This window comes from Episyrphus balteatus, chromosome 2, assembly GCF_945859705.1.
Source record: "Episyrphus balteatus chromosome 2, idEpiBalt1.1, whole genome shotgun sequence".
Classification (NCBI taxonomy): domain Eukaryota; kingdom Metazoa; phylum Arthropoda; class Insecta; order Diptera; family Syrphidae; genus Episyrphus; species Episyrphus balteatus.
Window position 1 is genome coordinate 84,201,941 of NC_079135.1, and position 23,608 is coordinate 84,225,548.

General features: G+C 32.3%; 2 protein-coding genes across 3 annotated transcripts; one reads left to right on the forward strand and one right to left on the reverse strand.

The window, feature by feature from the left end:
- The first annotated feature begins 1,296 nt into the window (after window positions 1–1,296).
- LOC129911008 (serine--tRNA ligase, mitochondrial) lies at window positions 1,297–4,199 on the forward strand. The gene is made up of 3 exons (XM_055988650.1): window positions 1,297–2,015; window positions 3,434–3,606; window positions 3,665–4,199. The coding sequence occupies exons 1-3, from the start codon at window positions 1,386–1,388 to the stop codon at window positions 4,170–4,172; spliced, it is 1,311 nt and encodes a 436-aa protein (XP_055844625.1). The 5' UTR covers window positions 1,297–1,385; the 3' UTR covers window positions 4,173–4,199.
- A 1,540-nt stretch (window positions 4,200–5,739) lies between these two features.
- LOC129911010 (casein kinase I) lies at window positions 5,740–19,672 on the reverse strand. Of its 2 annotated transcripts, XM_055988651.1 has the most exons (5): window positions 19,541–19,672; window positions 19,285–19,479; window positions 18,817–19,083; window positions 9,080–9,854; window positions 5,740–6,924 (listed from the first exon to the last, which is right to left on the reverse strand). In XM_055988651.1, the coding sequence occupies exons 3-5, from the start codon at window positions 18,896–18,898 to the stop codon at window positions 6,747–6,749; spliced, it is 1,035 nt and encodes a 344-aa protein (XP_055844626.1). In that variant the 5' UTR covers window positions 18,899–19,083; window positions 19,285–19,479; window positions 19,541–19,672; the 3' UTR covers window positions 5,740–6,746. The 2 variants fall into 2 exon arrangements, with proteins under 2 accessions (XP_055844626.1, XP_055844627.1); XM_055988652.1 differs by lacking the exons at window positions 19,285–19,479; window positions 19,541–19,672 and adding an exon at window positions 19,176–19,272.
- Between the last annotated feature and the right edge of the window lie 3,936 nt (window positions 19,673–23,608).

Below are 23,608 nucleotides of genomic sequence, written 5' to 3' on the forward strand. Positions count from 1 at the left end.
AAAATTGAAAGGAGTGAATTTTTGAAGTGCATTCTTCAATCGAAAACATTTTTGAAATGAAAAAATAGAGAGAAGTGGAGGAGAGAAGTGAATGATTACAAAAATATGTACATATAGTACCTACAAGATATACTCATGAGTAAACTACCACCTCGAATGGAACGGGGCTATTAATCTTCTGAAATCCGAAGTAAAGCTGAGGTTAAGCACAGGTTCAAGGTCCTTTCCTTTGTAACGATAAGAGAGCGAGAAGAGGATAGGGGAAGTTTGCTTCTCCACCATTCTTTGTATTGTTCGGCAATCGTAGTAAGGTTGCCTTGCAAATCGGACGTGGACGTGCCAAACCTATTTCATATATAACTTATATTTTTCATTTCTTAAAACTATTTTCAATACCTAATACATGAATTATTCATTATCTTTTCCTTTTATAATAAACTGATTTTATTTATTACATTCATTAAAAAAGATTATTTGTAAAAGCGTAAAACCTTAATGTTAAAATAGCCAAATTCATGTTGGAACTAAAATTGAACCACTGCTAATCCTTGAATAACTCTCAACCACGTTTGTACATCTGGGCCGCAAGAGTATACTATTACTAATTCGCGTGGTGTGAAAGAGATAATATCGCTTCACTTATTCGTTATTTTTATGTAGAAAATGTAAATATCTTTTTTTTTCCCGAGTGCTAATATTCAGCGGAAAATAAATACTTTTCTAAGGAAAGGTATGCAGTAGCGGTACAGGTACGGTACGGGTACTTTATGAACAAAATTCCAAACTGACAACAACGTTTACATGTGAAATTTTTTTAATACAAGTACCATTACCGCTACCTGTAACGGTACCGCATACCTTCCGGTATGGTCAAGCCTTTAGACGTCATTTCACCGGTTATATCAGTACTTCTACGTTTGCTGGGTAAATTCCTTAGAAGATATAATATTTGGAGTGCTTGTGCTGTTAGTTCCGTGAAGCTTTTATAGAGGGCTCTAGTTTCTTTAAGTTTTTCGATGAGTGCATGCCTCTATTTTATTTTCATTAGATGGCTGTCATCAACAAGCGTGTTTATTTACAGCTGCGGAACCGGACTCTCACTGAAAAACGAAGGCAGCGACCCCTATCCATGTATATGGCGTTACAATGTATTAGGTATAGGAACAAGCACTCCATATATTATATCCTCTAAGGTAAATTCTGACCTAGTAGGCTCTGAGCCCAAAGATTGTTTTCAGCAGTAAGATGAACACGACCAACTGGCCGGCTATCTGACAGCTGTCAATTTGAAAACGTCAACTACCAAATATTTGTTTACCAAATTTTAGGAAAGTGCTTTGATTTGGATTTGGAATAAAAAGTTTCAAATATTTACCTTTGGCAAAATGTTTGCTTTGCAAAATATCAGAATTTCAAAATATTTCCTTCCTCTTAATTCTCTTTTAATATCCCATTCAAGAAACTTGGATTATTTACATCAAATCGATGTAAATCCTGCAGCAAAGTGTGATGCAACTATTCAACACGAACTTGATAGTTGTGAGAAAAATGCTATTCTCCGAAAACATCGCAACAATGTACCTGCTATCCGGACAATTTTAGAAAATCTAAATGCAACTCATTTATCACAAACTGAAATCCAGAAATTACAAAAATCCCTTCAATTAGAATTGCTTAAACTACCCAATAAAACTCATCCCAGAGTACTTAACTATGGCGACGATCCAAAAGAACTATCAAGATACAATAAGCAAACTGAATTTACATTTAAACCAAAAGAATTTTCAGAGTTAGCAACAAAAGCAAATTTATTTCGCATGGATCATCTGGGCAATTTTACCGGCCATAAAAGTTATTACCTAATGGGAGCTGCTGCTGAAATGGAACATGCACTTACCGAATATTTCTTGACAAAACTTAAATCGGTCGGTTTCCGGTTGATGTCGGTGCCAGATATACTTCCAAAAGAGGTTATTGAGGGATGTGGCATGCAAACATCTGGCGAGCGAACGCAAGTAGGTACCTAATACTCAAATTGGCAAGAGTACGATAAGTAAGGCGGTGAAAAATAGTAACTGATTTTGTAGAACAGTAAAATACAAGCTTTTTTTTACTATCAGAGGGAGGGTCTATCTCCCCCCATTTAGAAGGGAGGAGCAATTTTCTAAAAAAGAACTAAAAATGATTTTAAAAAATATTTAATAATAATGGCAACACTTACAACTTTAAAAGATACCTTTTTCAAAACCCAGAATTTTAAATTTCAAATAAAGATATTTTAATCAATATTTTTTGAAATAATCGAATTCAAAGTCAAAAATTGTGAAAAAAAAGCTTAAAAACATGTTATGCCGAGTTGAGTTTCAATTCAACCAGCAACCGAGACGGTTTTTTTATTTTCATATCTAACAAACACATTGAATACTATTTTTTTTAAGACTGTGAATTTCAATACATAACTGATTGATAAAGTAAACTGCCTCAATTGATTCCTGATCAAACACTGAAAACCGTACCTATGTTTCTATAACTATAGTTTTTGAGAAAATTGAAAAACACGAAAACTACGTTTTTATTAGATTTTTAATTTTTAAACTCTATTGAGTTTGGTATTAACAACATAAGTCAAAAATTGTCGTTTTGTATCTCAAAATGCATTTTAAAGTTAGAAAAATTCCTCCAAATCCAGTTTTATTTGATACAAATGGGAACGGGTCGTTATTCTGCATTCCAAAATTCTGTATGACCAAAATTCTGTATTTGAATGAAAAATTCTGTATGAACATAATTCTGTATTCCATTATTCTGCTTTTCTATTATTCTATATTTCAAAATTCTGTAAATCCAAAATTCTGTTTTCAAAATTCTGCAAATCCATTATTCTGCTTTTTGGAATTCTGTATATTCCAAACTCAACATTTTTATCTTGCCTGTTGAACAATTTATATTCAATTAACAAATTTACTATAACAGTGTAGGGTTTTGGCCCCACTCAAAATGTCTGCCATGGGTGTTTTTGTTATCAGGGAGTCCACCGCTACAGGATGCGACTAATTTCAAGTGGTTACCCTAAATGAATCAATTTTCAGAAAAACTGCATTTTCGAAACCGTCTGCCGAGGGTTTGGCCCCACTTAAAATGTCTGCCATGGGTATTTTTGTTATCATTGAGTCCACCGCTACAAATAAATCTGCTCCCGGCTCTTAGACTATGTAGGTGTTACCGTCATTTTTAAATATTTTTTTTTTTTATTTTGAGTCATTTTTTAAAAAATTACCCCTCCCTCCTAAACGGGGACAGATAGACCCCCCTCCTATAGTAAAAAATGCTTGTATTTGACTCCTCTTACCGCCTTAGTTATCGTACTATCCCCTCAAATTTATTGTGTTCAAAGTTTTTAACTGGTAATTGTATGAATTACTTACTCCTTCAGGTTTACAAGTTAAACTCTGGAAAGTGCCTATCAGGAACTTCCGAAATGGCTTTAGCTGGATTTTTTGCCAATAAAATATTTGACGAGGAGGAACTTCCAATAAAAGTTACATCAGTAAGCAGATGTTATCGTGCTGAAACTTCTGGCTTACACGAAGAGAAAGGAATGTACAGGTAGTTCATTGTAAATAAACTTTCCAGAAATAAAAAAAATAATATATCTCCATTACAGGGTACATCAGTTCACCAAAGTCGAAATGTTTTCAGTTTGTGCCGAAGAAAAATCGGAGGAAATGTTGGAATCGTTTAAAAATATCGAAATAAGTTTATTCGACAAACTTGGCATTCACTTTAAACTTCTTGATATGCCACCTTCTGAGTTAGGTGCGCCGGCATATCAAAAATACGATATAGAATCATGGATGCCTGGAAGACAAATGTGGGGTGAGATTTCAAGCTGTAGCAACTGTACAGATTACCAAGCGAAACGGTTAAATATTCGCTATCGTACAGCTAATAATGAAATCAAATATGCACATACGGTAAATGGAACTGCCGGAGCTATACCTCGACTTTTGATAACCTTATTTGAAAATAATCAATTGGAAAATGGAGCAATACGAGTGCCAACAGAGCTACGAAAATATATAAATAATATTGAAGAAATTAAAAAGGAAAAACGACTGCCGGAGCTGAAGTTAGTTAAGCACATATCCTCCCCTAAAGTTACTGACACATAAGCCAAAAATAAATTTGTTTTATTTCCAACTAAATTTTGTATTGTTCGATTCATTTATTTATTTATAAAAAAAAGTTATATTTGTATCTTAAATATGTGTTGAGCTGAACACTAGTGTCCGTTTTGACACGTTTCAACTAGTTTTTCTATTAAGTTGTTAGAAATATTCGTACATTCAAACTCGACTCTGGACCACACAAGCCTTCTCGTACTGCACCATCTTCCTCTTTATGAAAGCTTACAAATTTTCGATTAAATTCAAGTCGATCTTTGGACAGGCTCGATTGTTTGAAAAACTTGATTTTCTAACCAGTTTCCTGAAACTATTGCGATGTGTTAGAGATCTCCATCGTCCAGCAAGGACGATGACTTTTTTACTGGATAGGGATAGCTGTTTTCTTGGGCATTATCTTTTTGAATTATTCCTTTAATTTGAACCAATGGGACAGCATGTCATGAGAACTAAGCTAAAACCACGAATCTGCAATATTGTATTTGTGAAAAACGGCTTCAAAGTTTTGGAAACTCATGCAAACTTATGTAAACTTGTGCAACGCAAATTGATAGTTTACGCTATCAATTGATGGAGGTTTGGGGTCAACGCAGTGAATAGAGGGACCGGAACAAAATTCTGTAACAAGTTAAATGACGCATTAAACTGAAAATGTCCAAAAATGAAGGTTCCCGGTTTTGGTTTTGTGCCCACGATATGGTCTCTCGAAATAACCCTATACTCCAAAAGGCGTGATTTTCCCGTGAACAAGATTCCACCCGGAAAAATTGAATTTCACTTTTCCCCAATTTGAGTTCCGGGAGAAAAGTTATTCACGTTTCCAAAAATCCTCGTATGGGAGGTTATCAACCACCTCTTCCCAATTATTATTTATAAAAAGCACATAAATGTACAGATAATACAGCGATAGCAACCAGGGCTTATTACTGGACTAATAAATTTAAGTTCTGAAAGGTTCTGGTTCTATCATACAAGAAACGATTTTTTTAGTTTTAAAATGTTTAGGACCATAAAGCCTTATTTATTTTTAATGCTCTTTGGTTACTTGAGATAACAACAAGTCACGATGATAAATAAAAAAGGCGGACCACCCTAATCTGCATGTTTTTTCACACTAAACTTGGTGTCTATTGCCGGAAAGTATCCAAAGGGATTTTTAGGATTTTTTTTTTAAGAACAAAAGTAACGGTAGGTTTTTCTTTAATTTCTAATACTTAACTTCAAGACTCGAAAAATCATACGTCGAATGCTTTGCATCAGCATAAATGCAGAACATGGTGAATGAATCGCATTTCCAAAACGAGAAAAAATATGAAGCAAACCTTTCGCACACGAAAACGTTGGTTCAATGGCACTTTCACAATACCTGAGAAATTTAAATGTTTTTCGATGATTTTAAATTTTAGTTCCGCATGAAAGTGAATACTTTAACCGCCACGGTGAAATTGTGATTCATGTTGTATTGAAAATTTAAAAAAATGTTTAGTTTCGCTAGCTTCGATAATAATTACATATTAAACCAGCTGTAAGATAAAATAATTAAAAGATTTTCAACTTAGTTTTAAGGGGTCTGCCCCATTTTATGTTTTTTTTTTTTTTAATATGCTTTATTCACTTATCAATAAACCAATAATCGGATACAGGTTCATAAGTAATGTATGCATTTAGAAATTTGTTTCATTTTGTTTATATTGTAGACTTTTTCGTTTAATTAATAATATATTACTCTACGAAATGATTATGGTTTCTTACATACAAAAATTATTTATTGTTTCTGCATCAATTACACATACATATATAATTTTTTTTCAGGACCTATAATGAAAAAAAAATTATGTTTTAACTAAAAATTAATAAACAACGACTGTTTAGTGAATTGTAGATTAAAAAAAAAAAAAAACAAGGAGTATAGTTTAATGAAACAAAAAAAAATTCATTTGAAAACAATGTTATGTTTATGTATGAGTAAGTTTCGTAAATAAAAAAAAGAATATGATTAATATAAAACCTTAAAAAATAAAATAACGCTAATTTATTTCCAAACGAAAAAAGATCGTTTACTAAAAAACTACAGTTTAAAAGGGCTGCGATGTTGTTTAGATGTTATTTTTGTTTTTATTTCCATTTCAATTTTGTTTTGATATTTTTTTTTTAGCCAAAATCTCTAAATAAAAAATCTAAGGATTTTGTTAAAATTAATTTACATTGTTCAACATTATATTTTATAAATCATTGTTGTGGTATAGATAACTTGATTTTGCTGGTTAGGATTTTTTCAAAGAGAGAGGGAATTATGACGACGTAAATAAAACCTGTTGTGCAAATTATTTTTGCAGAAATGTCATCGTGTGGTAGGTTTGTGGTTTGTTTTTACTCGGCGCGAAATTATTATTATAATTATAATTTTTTTTTTTACTTTTTTTTTAATATAAGATTTCCTTTCAATTAGTTTAAAATTACTATTTCTGTTCTTTTTTTGTATTTTCTTCTTTCTTTTTTGTTTTGTTTCAATTAGATAACGTTTTAAAGAAATAAATTGCATTTTTTTATTTTTAATCTAATTTAATCGGAAAGCATTGTTTTTCCGCTTTGTTTCTCTTTCTCCTTATCCCGTTCGTTGCGAGGTTCTGCCGTTCCTTGTGGTATAGCTGCATTCGCTGGACCCTGATGAGTCTTCTGCTTAAGCATTGTCCAATCATAGATATAATCATATTGGTGATTAAGGGTGCGGAACAAAATTCTGTAAAGAAATTAAATTTCAGTAATAATAAATTGGAAAAAATGACTACTTAATGTTTTTTTTTTTTTATTTTCTTGTTAGATATACTAAATTTGAATTTTTTGTAGATTTTTGGTTCGGCGAATGCAAATCCCACATTCTTTGTCCCACATATTCTTGTTCCTTGTTGTCAATTTTATTTTTAACCCTTTTGGAATCAGCGTTACTCTCATGTAACATATTTTTAAAAATTCGTAAAAAAATATTTCATTAAATTTAATTAAATTAGGTTTTGATGGCTTAATTGAAAGATAATAATGCCTAGTTACTGAATTATTACAAAAAGTTAGTCAAATATTATACTTTAAATTTTTTTTTATCAAAAAAGGGAAAAAAAATATTTTTTATATAATATGGTCATAATTTTAAATTATATAAAAAATGTTAATCCACAAAGTGTTTTGTTTTTTGGCTAAGATGAAGTAGCATACATTATTGTTCCATAAAAAGTTATTTTCTCAGTTGTCCGACTTTTTTTGGTTGTCATAGGCAGTGCATGTTTCTTACATGTAACATGAGAGTAACACATTAGTTTTGCTATTTATTATTTTGGAAAATAACTTTTTGCTATTTATATTTCTTAGTTGTGATGTTTTGACACGATAATACTGAAAAAACATTTTTTAATATTGATTTTCATAGCTTGGGTTCGAAAGAATTAACTACAATTTTCAAACAACAAAGTTTTGATTTTATTTAAAAAAAAATTGATCTACTTTCGCAGTAAGAAGCCATTTCACATACCATTATTCTCAATTTAAACTTCATAAGAAAAAATAATTCTGAAAGTGTTAAGTGTATGCTTCTTCAAATAGCAATTTAATATAATAAATGGTAAAAACAATTTCTTCTTCTCTCAATCTAAACAGTTCTGAGTGCATCTTGCGGAATAAGGCTTGTCGCCTTTTTTGAATCGTTCAAAGAAAATCTATATCAGTGGCAGTCATTATTTGAGTTATATACATAAGTATTATTTTTTTAAACTGCTTTGTTATTGCATTATAATTAGAAATTTCCCCCAGAATTTTACATTTCATACGTTTTCTCTTTATCTAGGTGTTGTTTTTTTTTATGGATGGGTGGTGACATTCTTTTTTTTATCGGCCAGCGCTTCTGCCGTAGACATTGTGCTACGTAACTGCAATACGAAGAAAATCTTTTAAATCAATAGATATTTACATCTCTCCGGAGGGTGAGGGGGTTTTAAATTCCTTTCTTCCGGTCCACCCAGAATGAGGGGTGGACGGCAAAGGCTTTTCATACATTTGAATTTTTTTCCTTTTATCAATGGGTGGCATTTCAGCATAGCTTCCTCCCACATTATAAATTAGACTATACCATTATATTCATCATACTAAATTCGTTACAATGTAGTCATTAAGCAATAAACTTGAATTTAATTTAAGACGTGGCATGTAAAGATAAACATAAACTATGTTGGGGCGCCTTGTACTTTGGAAAAGTAGCTACGTCATTCGGTTCTATCACGTGAAATTTCTTTTCATATTAAATTTTAGTAGTCGCTATCACATGTCACAGTTTGAGAAAATAACATATTAACAAATTAACTTTCAGTTTTCCAAAACAAAAATATCATTTTTGGAGAATTTTTGATGTGCTTAGCAGCGATTTTTAAAGACAAGTAGTCACAACTTGTTGTGATTACTGTTGTTGTCGCTTGAGTAAAATTTTTACTTGAGTAACGACTCTGAATTCCGCTCTAAAACTATCACGGCTGTTCTAATTTCCGTTCGAATTCTATTTTCTCCCGTTTTAAAATTTTAGCTGTTTCGAATCCCGTATTCAAACATATTGTGCGAATTCATAGGTGTTTCTCAAAACGAACGGAACTACAATCCGGCAAATTTTTGCCGTTTTCAATCCGGGTAGCAATTTGCTACCGGAAAAAAATACTCTCCAACAAAAAAGTCGAATGGAAATCAGAACAACCGTTTTCAATCCGTCCGGATTCAATTTTAGTTGCCGTTTTCAAATTCGAACGAATATTAGAACAGCAATAGAACAATGATATTTTATAAAAGCCGAAAAGTTTTTGCTAAAAATAGCTTGTTCTATTTTTTTAAATTCAAAATACAAAAAAGACATTGATACTCACCTAAACAACTGACGCAAATACATGTAATCTGGTTGCTCTTCAAATCTCAAACTACGACAATAATTCAAATACATTGAAAATTCAGCGGGGAAACCCTTGCATAAGACCTCGATCGGAGTTGACATCTTTTTTTCGGAGATTTTTTCGTACTTTTGCTTTTTATTAGTTGCCTTCATGCCTTGCCATGGAAGAACACCACGATTGAAATACATCATGACATATCCTAAGGATTCCATGTCATCACGTCTAGACTGTTCAATGCCAAGATGAGCATTAATCGATGCATAACGCGCAGTTCCAGTTAAATTCTTATCCTCACGATAGGGAATATGTACACGAGTGCGAGGGTCGCGGTATTTCTTAGCTAAACCAAAATCAATCAAGAACAATTTGTTACAGTGTCGACCAATGCCCATTAGGAAGTTGTCGGGCTTAATATCACGATGAATAAAACATTTCAAATGTATAAATTCCAGGCGACCGATCATCTGGTCAACCAGCATGAGAACGGTTTTGATTGTAAAATGACGTGTGCAAAAGTTGAAAAGATCTTCGAGAGATGGTCCCAATAGATCCATAACCAAGGTGTTAAAGCTTTTCTCGTGCCCATAGTACCGAATACGTGGTATACCAACACCACCGCTCAAAACACGATACAATTTATATTCGTAGAGCAACTGTGGATGACGAGCATTGGTACTTTCTATTTTGATGGCTACCTCTTCACCGCATTGTATGCTCATACCAAGGTAGATGTCACCGAATGAACCGCTACCTGTAATACAAAAAAAAGATAACATTACAAATAATAATTAATTCAAATGCAGTTAAGAAGGTTAAAGAGTTGTAACACAATAAAATAATTTAATAGGTTAAATTTAATTGTCTTATTTTATTTTGTCGTAAAGTTTTAAACAGTTCTTTTTGTGTTGTATACTGACTATTTATGAATCAGATTTATTGTATTTTTTCCGCAGTTCATAACCTTTGATCTGGAAATCCCATTGCAAAAACTATTTTCTTTCATGTCTGATTTGAAAACAGTTATCTCTTTAATCAATAGAAATTAATCTGACTTCGTAGGTGTAAATGATTTTGGTCACCTTATTCGGTATTTTAACGCGCTTGGGTGTTGAAATTTTCAATTGGTTAGACGAAAGAAGGTACAAATCGCATTGTTGGCATTAATGAATGAATTTCGCACATACAAAAAAATTAATTTTATTCCAACTCAAGTTTTTGTCAAATTATCTTGATGGGAGTGTTATAATACGTAGATATTTGTATAGCAATGTTCTTACATTATATTTGTGAGCTATCAAGTTGTGGGATGCGATATTTCACTTCTGTTTCCAAACTATTTTACATGATTTTCGCTTAAAAATTGTTTGACATTAATTATATTCGGTGTTAATCAACAAAATAAATAAAGAGAAGATGCATTCAATTTTCCTTTGAGTGTAATTTGTTCAACCATACAGAGTTTTTCAAGTGCCATTAAAAGCGATAGCATTTCAAAACAATAATCAAAATACGATAAACTTCGTTTGCATCAAACATAGTCATACTTTGATTTGTTATTGTATCTCTATAACAAGTTCAAGTAAATAAATTGAATAAAATGTAGAAAGATACACTGCGCATTACTTGAATAGACGAGTAAATAAATTTGATAAAATCAAGTCACTTGATAAACAAGATTATTGCTCAGTATCAGAGCGATTGGCGTTTTAATCAAGTAATGGATCAAATTTTTTTTAATACAAAAATAATTTTTGTAGAAAAATTGAACGTGAACTTTTTATAAACACAGGCCTACGCGACCTTTGTATAAAAAATCTATAGTACATACTATCATGAAGCGAGATTTTTTAATTTGTTCGTTAGCTGAGTGGTCGCGAGGGTACTTTAATTGATTTCAATAATGGGTGTAAAGAGATGAGATATAGGCTTTAAGGCTTTATTGTAGATGCGTTTGTCTTGAGTGCTCTAACTATTGCTTTGTGCCATTTATTTAAAGTAACAACATCATTTTAAGTTGAATCATGGAGTAATAATCTCACCAAAAACCACTTTAAGAATAAAAGAAAGTGTTTTTTTTTTACTTTTTGTCAGGTGTTTTTATATTAATGGTCAGCTTGTTTTATAGACCGTTCTTAGAGCGGTCCGATCCGGAATTCCAAACGAACAAACTTGGATACTTCTTTTAATTCTGAAGTTAATTTGTATTTGTGTGACGTCGAATAATGCGAACGCCTGATGAAAGTTTTGTTTTGTTGATTCCATAAAAAGTTATCTTTTTTTTGTCATCTTTACTTTATTTTAATATAATTTAAAGTTTGGCATAGTAAAAAATCTCAATATTCAGAAATGAACAACAAACAATAACATTTCATTACTTTGACCTCGTAGGTGTGAACATGTGTGCGTGATTCTCGTTTTGATTCTGTCTTAAAATTCGGAATCGATTTTCTCTTCTTTTCGGAATTAGAACTGTCATTGAGTGCCAAGCCAACAGTTTCAGAATCGTTCGGAGGAATTCCGGAGAGTTCCGGACGACCAATCGAAAACGCTATAAGAGTTGCATATTGTGGAAGACAGCAATTACAAACTTCATATTTTTTTAAAAATGTAATCATGAATGATTTGAATTATGATTAAAAGGGTAATTCCATGAAAAAGTGGACACGAATTTTGAGCAAATTATGCAGTCTTTTTTACTTTTTTTATTAGCAAATTACTATTTACAAACGGCAACTCTTTATGCAAGTTGCAAGAAAAGATTCTTTGTTGTATTCCCTTATGGATAGACATAAAATTCAGGGAGTTTAATAATCTTAAAGCATTTTTATAGCATAAGCTTGCCAACAACAGAAGAATTTCACATGACGGAAAAACAAGCAAACTGAAAATATGATGAGTCTAATAGTGACGATGACAATATCCCCTCGTGAGTGCTAAAATAAGTTAACATTTAAGCAAGCTTCGTTACACACTCTTCGATTAAAAACAAACTTGAGTAAAAATGCATCTTTTCTTTACTTTTGGAACCACAAATCGCAGGTAACATGAGTTACCAAAATAATGTAACGTGAGTTACCTAAATATTTTAAAATTTTTCCTCGAAATATTGAAAAAATGTTTGGTTTTGTCACTCATATTAAAAGCTTGTAATTTTGTATGTATGGAATCTTCATTGAAAACAAATTAAGATTCTTAATTTCACATAAAAACTTCATACTGTCGGACTCTTAAAATTCGTGTCCGATATTTGTAACGTGAGTTACCATCAAACTTTTATTTTTCCCAAGAAAATGTTAAAAATAAAGACAATTTTTTTAGTTAATTATGAAAGTAATAGTTATGCTCCATTCATGGATAGTAATTTCGCATCAATTTACATTAAAATTAAAAAAAAAAAAATTGATTTATGTGTTGGAAATTTTTGTGAATGTAATTGGAATTGCCCAAAATGGGAATTCTTGGTTTGAGCGATTGTAGTACATATTTAGTTAAATCCAACAGATTTAATCAAAATCCCATTTAAGAAATAATGGGTGTAACACCCTTTGCCCGCTCCACCGACGATTTTACAAATACATATTGTTAACTTTTTCTTTCAAAATCATGCATTGAACAGAAAAGCAACACGATTACCGACAGTATAATATAGCTTTTATTTTACTATTTCCAACAGGCTTGTGTTTCTATTTTAATGTCCATGTCTGTAAGTACATAATTACAAAATTTCATTTAAAAATTGCGTTTATCTTGTAATAAACCACTTTACTGAAGAGTTAAAATATGAAACATCACCCGAATTTCATAATTAGCTTGCTTGTTTATTTAAGTGAAAGTCAAGCGATATATGTCAACAGTGCTGCCATTTCAAAATTTGAAAAAAAAAAACATGATAAAAAAATGATTTCAGTTTAAAAAACATGATTTATAAAAAAAAAAGAAAAAACTGATAGAAATTGAACAACCACATCGTGACTAGGGACAGGAATAAAACAAACTATTTCGAGTTTATTTTATAAAATAGTATTAATAAAGTATCAAAGGTATAACTACATAGGCTCCGTTTTGCAAAAATTTTAAAAGTGAACAATTTTAAACTCATTTTATGATGCAGAAAGCTTAGATCTTGGCTTCAAAAATTTTGTTTGCAGTTTATTTTTCCGAAAAAATGGATTTTGTAGGAAATAAAGTTTTTTGCCTTTGTAATTTTTCCACTTTTTTCAAAAAGTTGTAGTTATAACTTAAATTACTAAGATGGCAGGAATAAAAATTTGAAAACATAATTAAGTTTATAATTTGTACGCATTTAAGATTAACTTCATATAAATACTTCTTGTATTCAGTTACTTATTAAAAATAACAGTTCACCAAGTGAAAAAGGTTGTTGGTTAACAAACACATTGTAAAGATTTTTCTCTTAGATAAAAAAAAAAAACATTAAAACATGATTTTTGTTAAAAAAACATGAAAATCATGCTAAATTATGATTTTTGGCAGCCCTGTCCTGTATGTCAAAATTTAGAGGTAATACAGTGATGGACAAAACAATAAGACCATTTCGTCTTACTTTAAAAACAAATCATAAAACACACATTTTTCATTGTTTTTAAAAGAAAAAAAATTATTAATATAAAATTTACAGTATCAGGAACTTAAATCAATTTATTATCTAACAAGATTTTTTGTTTAAATAAAAAAAATAAATAAATACGAAAATAAATTGATTTCTAAAGCGGTCAAAACAATAGGACCACTACTCAAAAAATGGAAATTATTTCATATTTCAATTCTTTTTCTGGTCAAAACCAATAAATTGTCGAAAAGCCCTTATTTAACCATCACCGCACATACTTTTGGAGGCTTTAATTCCACTAATTTGCGAGAAGTTCGTCTCGGTATTACATACCAAGTCTCTTGAAGTTTTTGCCACAACTCATCCTTAATTCTCGACTTTTTTGCAACCAATGAGTTCTCAACGATAGCCCACAAATTTTCAATTGGACTTGGGTCCGGCGATCGGGCAAACCAAGACAACATTAATTCTATTCTACCGTGTTTAAGCGTTTGTCTTGTGTATTGCGGTTTAAAATCTGCGTACTCTGGACGCCTTATCCATCTTTTGCCATCTGATCCCACTAATTTGACTTTACTTTCGTCGGGCTACAGAACATTGCGCCAATTTTTCTTCATTATCTGGACCAATCCAATTAAACAGGTTAAACAAAATTGATTCGGTTTTTGCGATGCCTCTTGCTGAGGTGTGAAACTTCCCTGGGGGTTCTTTGGAAGAGTTACTTTTCTTATGGTCTTCTTCTGAGCGTTTTCTCACTTATTAGCAAGTTAAGCTCTAATTTAATGTCCAAAAATGACCTGAAAGTGTCTTTTTATGACAATCGCATTATTTCTTAGACGTGTTTTTGTGAAGTTTTTCGCTTTGTTCCTATTTTAAAATTTTCTTTTGGGGGCTCTAGTGCGTTTAATACAAACTTTTTTAATTAACCAATAGTTTCGGTAATTCCCCGTTCTGATTTGCCTTTTCTTGTCAGTTAATGCATCAATTCTCTCACGGCTGAAGAACAATGGACTCCACGACCCATTTTAATGTTTCCCAACTTTTTTTTTGCTCCACTAATATTAAATGATCTCACAAGAGTATTCTATTTAAAATATTGTTTAAAATTTGAATCCTAGGTAATACAAAAATAAATGACTTAACTTGGTCCTATTGTTTTGTCCACAAGATTTGAGAGTTCTTTTTAGTTTATACATTTATTTTTTGCATCAAATTATCTGTGCATAATATATTCTTTTTCTTTTATTTCATAATAGTTCCCTTATTTTAAGCAGAATATAGTAAAAAGCGCCTTTTTATATAATTTTAAAAAGAGATAGAGAGAATATTTTAAGAGTGATAGAGGTGGTCTTATTGTTTTGTCCGTCACTGTAGGTCTATTTAATGAAGAAAAACTGGAACAGAATAGGTCAGAACAGCACAAATACGTGAAAACTGTCAGAACAAAAAAGGTCAAATAGTACAGCTTCATGTTTTATACACTTAACTGTGCTGGAAAACTTCATGGAACCAAAGGTTCAACAAATTCTACCAAAGTATCAAAAAGCGAATTAAAACTTTTTATAAACATATAGGTACCCAGCTTAGTCTATTTTTTTTTTTTTTTTTTTTGCAAAATAAAAAATGAACCGTTGCAAAGTATACCTATATAACTGCTGAATTTAACCAACTTTATTTTGCATTTAGATTTTAGATGCCCAACTATGGCAAAAAAAAAAAAAATCAAACAAAAGACAAAAAAAAAATTGACCTTCATCGTTTCATGTTTCGCCATTTAAGTATTTTTTTTTTTTATTTTATTTTTTATCAAGGCCTTAAGAATTAATCAAATAAAAAATCAAACTCAATAGCTCTTGTACATACACATAAGTATGAATATAGTACTAATGTATGTAGTACATATTTATATTTAAAAACAAAAAAAAAGTGTGTGTACACATGTACACGCGACTGAAGTTATACTTCTCATTCAGTATATGTAAATGAATTTCATATTTTTAATTTCTATTATGAAGTAATTAATCCACACTTAGTTTTTTTTAAATTTTTATCAAGTGAACAATGAATTAATTTTTTCATCCTCCTTGCGTCCATGTAGTTTTTAATTTATTCTGTGAAATTTACTCATGTTGTGCGGTTCAGAACGTACGGTATAAGGTTAACGAAAGTAAATGAATTGCGCATAAAATGTGCGATATGGTAATTTTATGAGAATTGTGTGTGCTTCAGCACTAGTAGTTGCAATATGCAACTTGCAGGGTTGCTACAAAGCTCAAAAGTGAGCTAAGCTCAGCTCACAGCTCAGCTCAATTTGAGCTGAGCTGAAAGTGAGCTGAGTTAAAAGTGAGCTGAGCTAAAAGTGAGCTGAGCTAATGGTTGGACTGAGCTATTGGGTGAGCTGAGCTGTCGGTGAGCTGAGCTGAGCTGTTGGGTGAGCTAAGGTAAAGTGAGCTGAGCTGAGCTGTGATGGGTGAGAGGATACATTGATTTTTATTTGGAAAGTATAATGAAATATGAAGATATATTAAACTTTTATAAAACACCATAGCTTAAGATGTTTGGTTCTAGTTATTAATGGAATTATTTTAACACATGGATATTTTTATAAATAAAACAGATAATTTTTCGTGATCTTTTTTCTTGGTTTTTTTAATAGTAAATATATTTCTATTTTTTTAGTAAAATATTTCTTTTTTTATCATAAACAAAAATTCCGGTACAATCCGGTTTTTCGATTTTTTTCAAAATTCCGAGAAAATCGCGTTTGAAAGTTGGGGTAAATTTTTTTTTCGAAAAATCCTCGTATCTTTGAACGCTCCTGGAAGCTAAACCGCTTGAGAGCAATTTTTGGGAGTGATGCCAAATGATAGCTTGTGTCATGGGCCTACGCTTTGCACATTGTCAGATTTTTAAAAAATCGCCTTCCATGTTAAACCGCCACATCATGCCTATTTTTTCAGGATCGTGCCTATTTTTTTTTTTACTTTTAAGTTCTCCCGGTTTGAGAACGCGTGGACCTACAGGGATGGGAGTTGTACCCAAATGTAGGTTAGAGTCCCCGCTACCTTTTGGCATCAAAAATTTTATTTTCATTTTCTTCAAAATTCCGCGTATAGGCGATGGAAGTTGGGGGCGCGAAAAAACTGGGAGCTGAACGCTTTGATCTAGAGACAGGGGAGTGGTGCCATATGCAAGCTTATATTCTCAGCTACCCGATAGTGGTATAATCCGGTTTTTCGATTTTTTTTTCAAAATTCCGAGAAAATCGCATTTGAAAGTAAGGGTAAAAATTTTTTTCGAAAAATCCCCGAATCTTTGAACGCTCCTAGAAGCTAAACCGCTTGAGAGCAATTTTTGGGAGTGATGCCAAATAATAGCTTGTGTCATGGGCCTACGCTTTGCACATTGTCAGATTTTTAAAAAATCGCCTTCCATGTTAAACCGCCACATCATGCCTATTTTTTCAGGATCGTGCCTATTTTTTTTTACTTTTAAGTTCTCCCGGTTTGAGAACGCGTGGACCTACAGGGATGAGAGTTGTAATTAAATGTAGATTAGAGTCCCCGCTACCTTTTGGCATCAAAAATTTTTTTTCATTTTCTTAAAAATTCCGAGATATAGGCGTTGGAAGTTGGGGGCGCTCACTTTCAGCTCAGCTCACTTTCAGCTCACCTCAAATGAGCTGAGCTATGGTACCTAGCTCAAATTTGAGCTGAGCTGAAATGTGAGCTTTTTGCAGCCCTGGCAACTTGCCACATGGAAATTACCACATGCAACTTTTCACATGCAACTTCCCACATGCAACTTGCCACACGCAACTTGCCACACGTAACTTGCCACATACAACTTGCCACATGCAACTTGCCACATGCAACTTGCCACATGAAACATGTAACTTGCAACGTGTTGTGTGTTTTATGTTTGCCGTACTGCGGCGTACTGCATTTTTAAATACTAAAGTACTGCCTACTCTAAAGGTGAAACGACAGCCCTGCTACCCAGGGTGATCGCGTCATAATCCCTTTGACATTCTTGTCAAAAAGTAAATTTTCATACTCACCCTCCCATAAGAAGTATAACTTCAAAAATAGTATCGATTGAATCAAAGAGGTTTATAATTTGCATAGGTACCTTACCTAGAGAGTTAATTATTTTAAATTTTTCAAAACCTTATCTAATACATTTGGAGTCTATGTTGGTTTTTTTTTTTTTATGTGGATCAAACACCTCTTCATGTCAGCTACCTATAATCGATTTATTAGACCACTTTGTCCACTTCTATTATATTATGTCGATTAAAATATCAAAAAATTGTGTAATACAAAAGGCTTCCATTAAAAATGAGTTCATTAATCATCATAATAATTCAATGAATAAAAAAAAGGGCTTACATGCTAACTTTAAAAAAAAAAAAGAAACTTTGCTTTTGCTACAAGTAGATAGATACCAATCTACCCACAAAGCTAAAACCACAACAACAAACCCAACCAACAAATAATGAACAATCAAAACCTTGATAAGTAGCTTTTCCCTTTCAACCTGATCGTTATTGCTTTTTCTGGAAACATTTTTCATTTTATGTTAGACATTTCATATTTCATCATCTTGTCCAGCTTTCCAATGATTCACTGAAGCACCTAACAGCTGGACACTGATTGTGTTTTCCCAATTAGAAAACCCAGTCTCACCTTGGCTTAGTTTTAATTTAATTAGAGACGACTCAAATAGCTCTGATTTGTTTAAATAGACTTGGCAGAGTCGTCGTTAATCGTCAATGCAAGTTGCTGTATGCAGCTGTGGCATAATGCAACCCAGAATTCTACACTACACCATTCCGTTAGATGCAAGCAAGTAGAAAAAATGGCTGCAGGTAGTACTTGATTTTTAACAAACTGCTTGCTAATGCCCTGCAAAAACAAGTTTCGCCCTTCAAAACCAAATCAATTCGACGACAAACTTTTTTTTTTTATTTTGGAAAACTACTTAAAGCAACTCTTTCAAGTCTTTTCTTTAATAATAAATTGTTGGTCAATAATTTATGAATCTTGTAAGTTTCTTACGAAAATGTATGTCTTCTCTTTTGAACAAAAAAAAAAAAGAAAGACGTTTTTATGGGAATCAAGAAGAAAAAAAAATTACTCACCGATTTTCCGGATAACTCTATATTTTCCTCCAATTATAATCTCAGAGCTTCCTCTGTCTTTCATCTGGCGTAATTTTTCCATTCTTTTGTTATTTTTTTATTCAATTTAAATTGCGAAGAATTTTGAAGAATAAATTTTTATATGGAAATTAAATAAAAAAAAAAATGTGTGTTGAAGTACTCCCGTTTTCTTTTTTGTTTTCCGTGTGCCACTTTTTTCGTAGATATTTTTTTTGTTTCGACAATAAATTGCAAGAACGAATCCGTCTGTTAAAATTCAATGAAAAAGAAAAGGACAAATATATTATTGTTGTTCGACTTAAAATTTTTCTTTAGTGTTTTTTTTTTTTTTTTTTTACCGTGTGAACAAATTTTATTTTTTATTTTACAATAAATTTTCTATTTCTTGTTCAAATTTTTTAATAAATTTGTTCAAATATAAAAATTATAACACAAAAAATCACTTACTTTGTATTATTCTATTTAATTTTTTCTTTCAAAAAATTTAAGGTAAAGAAAAAAAAAATGTGTTTTTGATGTGGTTGGTGATGGGATGGACACACAACAAGAAGACGACGAGATACGCAATTATTATTTTTTAATGGTGGATTTTCAGTATCCGAAATTAAAATCCGGAATACTGTTGGATTGTGCCAAGCCGCACTGTAATTAAGGGAAATTTTTATTTATTGGTTATTGCAAGAAGTTAATTATAAAAAAGTACTTCAATAAATTAACTCTTTTTTTTTTTTTTTAATAAATTTTCAATAACAGAAAATTAAAATCGAATGAAAAACTCGTCAGACAAAAGAGCTGCAGAATTGACAAGCAGCAGCCATTTTTTATTTCTCATTTCGTCTTCGATTTGCTATCCTGCTTTTTGTTTTTGGTGATGGTTGAAAAATATATTGTATTCATATTTCCGTGTTGTTCCAAAATGGTTTGTGTATTTGCTGCAATAATTTTGGTAGAATTTCTCCTTTGGACCGTGATGGAAATGGAGTAAATTTTTGGGCGTGTTCATATGCAAGTGAGTGTTTGGGACTTTGAGCCGATATTAGACTAGCAGCTGAAGCGAAACGAAATTTTCCATACAAAAAGAACACAACGAAGTCTTGAACGAAAATTTTTGTTATTGTTTTATTACTTAATATAATGTTTTTCTTGAATTTTTTATTTATATTTTTATTATTTTGAATTTGACATAAAGGCTTGGCCACACCGGAGGGTATGCGGTATAGCGGTAAAGATATTTGTACTAAAAAAATTCCACACCTGAACGTTGATGTGTCAGTTTAGAATTTTTTTCATACAAGTACCCTCACCGCTACCCGTACCGCTTCCGCATACCCTCCAGTGTGGCCAAGCCTTAATTCAAGACGAAGATGGTATTTTTTCTTTAACATTATGGCTGTTGATTTTGGAGACATAGGACCCAGGGGCGTACGTTGAGCTTTCGGGGCCCGGGGCAAGACCAAATTTTTGGGGCCACTTTGATATAGAAAATAAGAACAAATAAAAAAGTACGTATAGGCCCACTTATTTTTTTTTGGGGCCCCTAATATACCTATCTTTTGTTAGTCACTTAAATTATGTAAGTAATATTTTCTGGGGCCCCAAGATATTATGTAATTTTTCTTTCAAAAAAGCAATTTATTTTTTTGGGACCCCTGAGGTACCTAATACTTTTTTTTAAGATGAAATATTATGTGGCTGGCTACCAATTCACTGAAAAATATAATTTGTCTCTCTTTGTGTTCGAAGTGATTCATGTAAAGTATCTATAACCAGTTGCCTTCTCTGCATTAGCCGTTTTTTATTATCACTTGATCCATATAGATCATTAATTAACACGTATTACAACAACTACATGAGATCTTGCAAGGTCACGATTCGTGATCCTGATGAAAAGCAAGATCACGATTCGTGATCCTGATGAAAAGCAAGATCTCATGTAGTTGTTGTAATACGTTTTAGTTAATGATCTATATGGATCAAGTGATAATAAAAAACGGCTATTGTCTCCTTACGGGGCCCTGGCGTATTGCCCAAATAACAATTTCGCTTCTATAAAGCTTTACAGAAGCTATAGAAGCACCTGTAAAGCTTTACAGAAGCAAAATTGTTTGTTGGGTGGGGGCCCCGGGGCACCGCCCCACTTGCCCCAATGGTGTGTACGCCCCTGATAGGGCCAGTTGTACAAATATTTAATCCGTGGATCGCAACTTTTATCTGAAGTTTAGCACTGGTTCAAGGTTCATATAATATGTAGAAATAGCCACATTCATTCTTGAACCGAAGTTCACCCGCAGCTAATCAGCTGAAATCGGTGGGTTAAATTCCTGAACCAAGGCTGATCCACGTTGGTAAAACTGGCACTTGCTGCGTTCTAGTTTTAAGTTTTAAGGCTTCCGTAAAAACTGACTTTTAATAGTGAATTTGTCGAAATGACGAAATGAATTTTCTTCAAATCCATCCAGTGAGACATAATTCAAAGGTCTCTAGGTTCTATTAATAAATTAAAATACAAAAATAGTAGTCTTCCCGACAAACAATTTTGGTTCTATAAAGCTTTACAGGTGCAATTGTTGCTTCTGTAAAGCATTATAGAAGCAAGATCGTTAGTAGGGTTCTGTGTTCTTTTTAAATTAAAGTAAATAAAAAAAAAATGGCCAAAAAAGAAGAAAAAACGAAATAGAAAATAATTAAAAGAAAAAAAAGCAAATTAAATAAAATCTTTTTTTTATTCAAAAATTCAACATCTTATAACAACCTCTATGAGGCCTTATTATAACACCCAATGCAAGTGATAGTTCCCTTAGCGAAGCTATAGCCTCGCTAAAATGTTTCGTTGTTTTGTAGAAAAGCCTCCATAAAGTAGTTTTACGGCTTGGCCACACCGGAGGGTACATGCGGTAGCGGTACAGGTATTTGTATGAAAAAAATACACATCTGAACGTTGATGTGTCAGTTTGGAATTTTTTTCATACAACTACCCGTGCCGCAACCGCATGTACTCTTTGGTGTGGCCAAGCCTTTATGCTGTTCGTCAGAAGCTATTATCTTGTGAATTGCCTGTGGAGGAAGGTCTTGAGGAAATTCGGTAATGTTCCCCAAAATGATTTGCATAAGACTTGTACTTTTTCTTACACAAGTCAAAAAATAGTTTGCATTGAACCTTATACAAGTTAAATTGTTACTTGGGAAATTGTTTTTTTTTTTAAGCTTTCTGCACTATTTGTATTAATTTTCCAGCCCGAAAAATTATACAAAAATGCGTTTGAAAATTTCCACTTTTGTAATTTTTCACTTAGGCCACAAATATACCATTGGTGATTTTGTAAAAACATTCAGCAGAAAAATGTATTTTTAAAATTAGTTTTGGATACGTAGTTTTGATCTTATGAGGTTTGGAACTATGCAAACTTTGCCCCCAAAAAGACTCATAATTACGGAGTAATTATCGGTTTTTCAAAAAACTTAACATATATTTTAAAGATAAAATTTTTTAAAAACCGATTGAATATAAGTCAACTATTAAGCCAGAACTATAATTGGAGGAAGCAGTCGGATGCTAATGTCAAATTCACGTTCATGTTGTGATGAAACAAAAAATTATCCGACCGGAGAGTCGGATTTTTCGACCCACGGCCGAAATTTTGAGACTCTTTTTTGACGTTTCTTTTTTCACTTTTTCTTTTTTCAACATTTCCTTTCATTTCTTTTTGCTTCTTGGTGCAATACAACAACAAACAAATTTTAAATCAAAAGAGAAATGTCAAATTTGAGTCAAGAAGAAAAGAGACATCGTGTAATACTACCTTAGTGCCTGGCTACACAGTGATTTTTCAATCGATTGAAAAATCACATGCGGTGGCTACACACTGTTGTGCCCAATCGCGTTCCACATTTACATTTTCTAGGAACAAACGTCAAAAGGAGGAAAAATTTAGCAATGGAACTGTATTACCTTCAGAAAATTCAGTTCCCTTCGTGAGCATCTTCCACCTTCACTCCTCATCCCTCTTGCCTACAAACGCACTGCTTAGGCGATTGAAAAATCACCGTGTAGATAGGCACTTAGAGGATATAATATATGGAGTGCTTGTGCTGTTAGTTCCGTGAAGTTTTTATAGAGGACTCTAGTTTCTCTAAGTTTTTCGATGAGTGCATGCCTCCATTTTATTTTCATTTGATGGCTGTCATCAACAAGCGTGTTTATTTACAGCTGCGGAACCGAACTTCTCATTGAAAAACGAAGAAAGAAAGAGATGAAAGATAATCAGCGTCGGCAGCGACCCCTATCCATGCATATGGCGTTACAATGTAAACATTTGGCACCACTGTACATATACTTTGGCAGCTGTCTGTCAAAAATGTTGCTTTTGTTTTTTTTTTATTTTAACTCCGAAGTGGGAAGGCCATTACATCCATGTTGGATGCAAACAAAAATTTTCATATGGCCATGGCATCCATGTTGGATTCAAAAAAAAAAATTATCTGTATTCTTAGCTACATTTTAAGACCATAACCATTAAAATTAGTTGCGTCGTTCTTGTGTTATAAGCGTTTGAAGGTAGCCATATTGAATTTTATTTCGATTTTGTAAAAATCAAACGTGGAAACTTTTTTATTTTATTTCTAACTTTTCGAAAAAACTTTGGTAATTTTATTTATATATTTGTTCAACAATCTTATCAGGATCCATTTAAGACTTTTATCTGAAAAGTGCATTGCGTATATACCGAAATATTAACATTTCAATGCAACTACCTATGTCAAACAAATTTTT

Bases quoted from the DNA above. Each gene is read 5' to 3' on its own strand.
- LOC129911008 (XM_055988650.1), top strand. From the start codon at position 1,386: ATGTTTGCTTTGCAAAATATCAGAATTTCAAAATATTTCCTTCCTCTT. The intron at 2,016-3,433 runs GTAGGTACCTAA...TTACTCCTTCAG, and splicing joins CATCTGGCGAGCGAACGCAA to GTTTACAAGTTAAACTCTGG. The intron at 3,607-3,664 runs GTAGTTCATTGT...TCTCCATTACAG, and splicing joins GAAGAGAAAGGAATGTACAG to GGTACATCAGTTCACCAAAG.
- LOC129911010 (XM_055988651.1), bottom strand. From the start codon at position 18,898: ATGGAAAAATTACGCCAGATGAAAGACAGAGGAAGCTCTGAGATTATA. The intron at 9,855-18,816 runs GTGAGTAATTTT...TTTGTATTACAG, and splicing joins TAGAGTTATCCGGAAAATCG to GTAGCGGTTCATTCGGTGAC. The intron at 6,925-9,079 runs GTGAGTATCAAT...ATTTCTTTACAG, and splicing joins TATTTGCGTCAGTTGTTTAG to AATTTTGTTCCGCACCCTTA.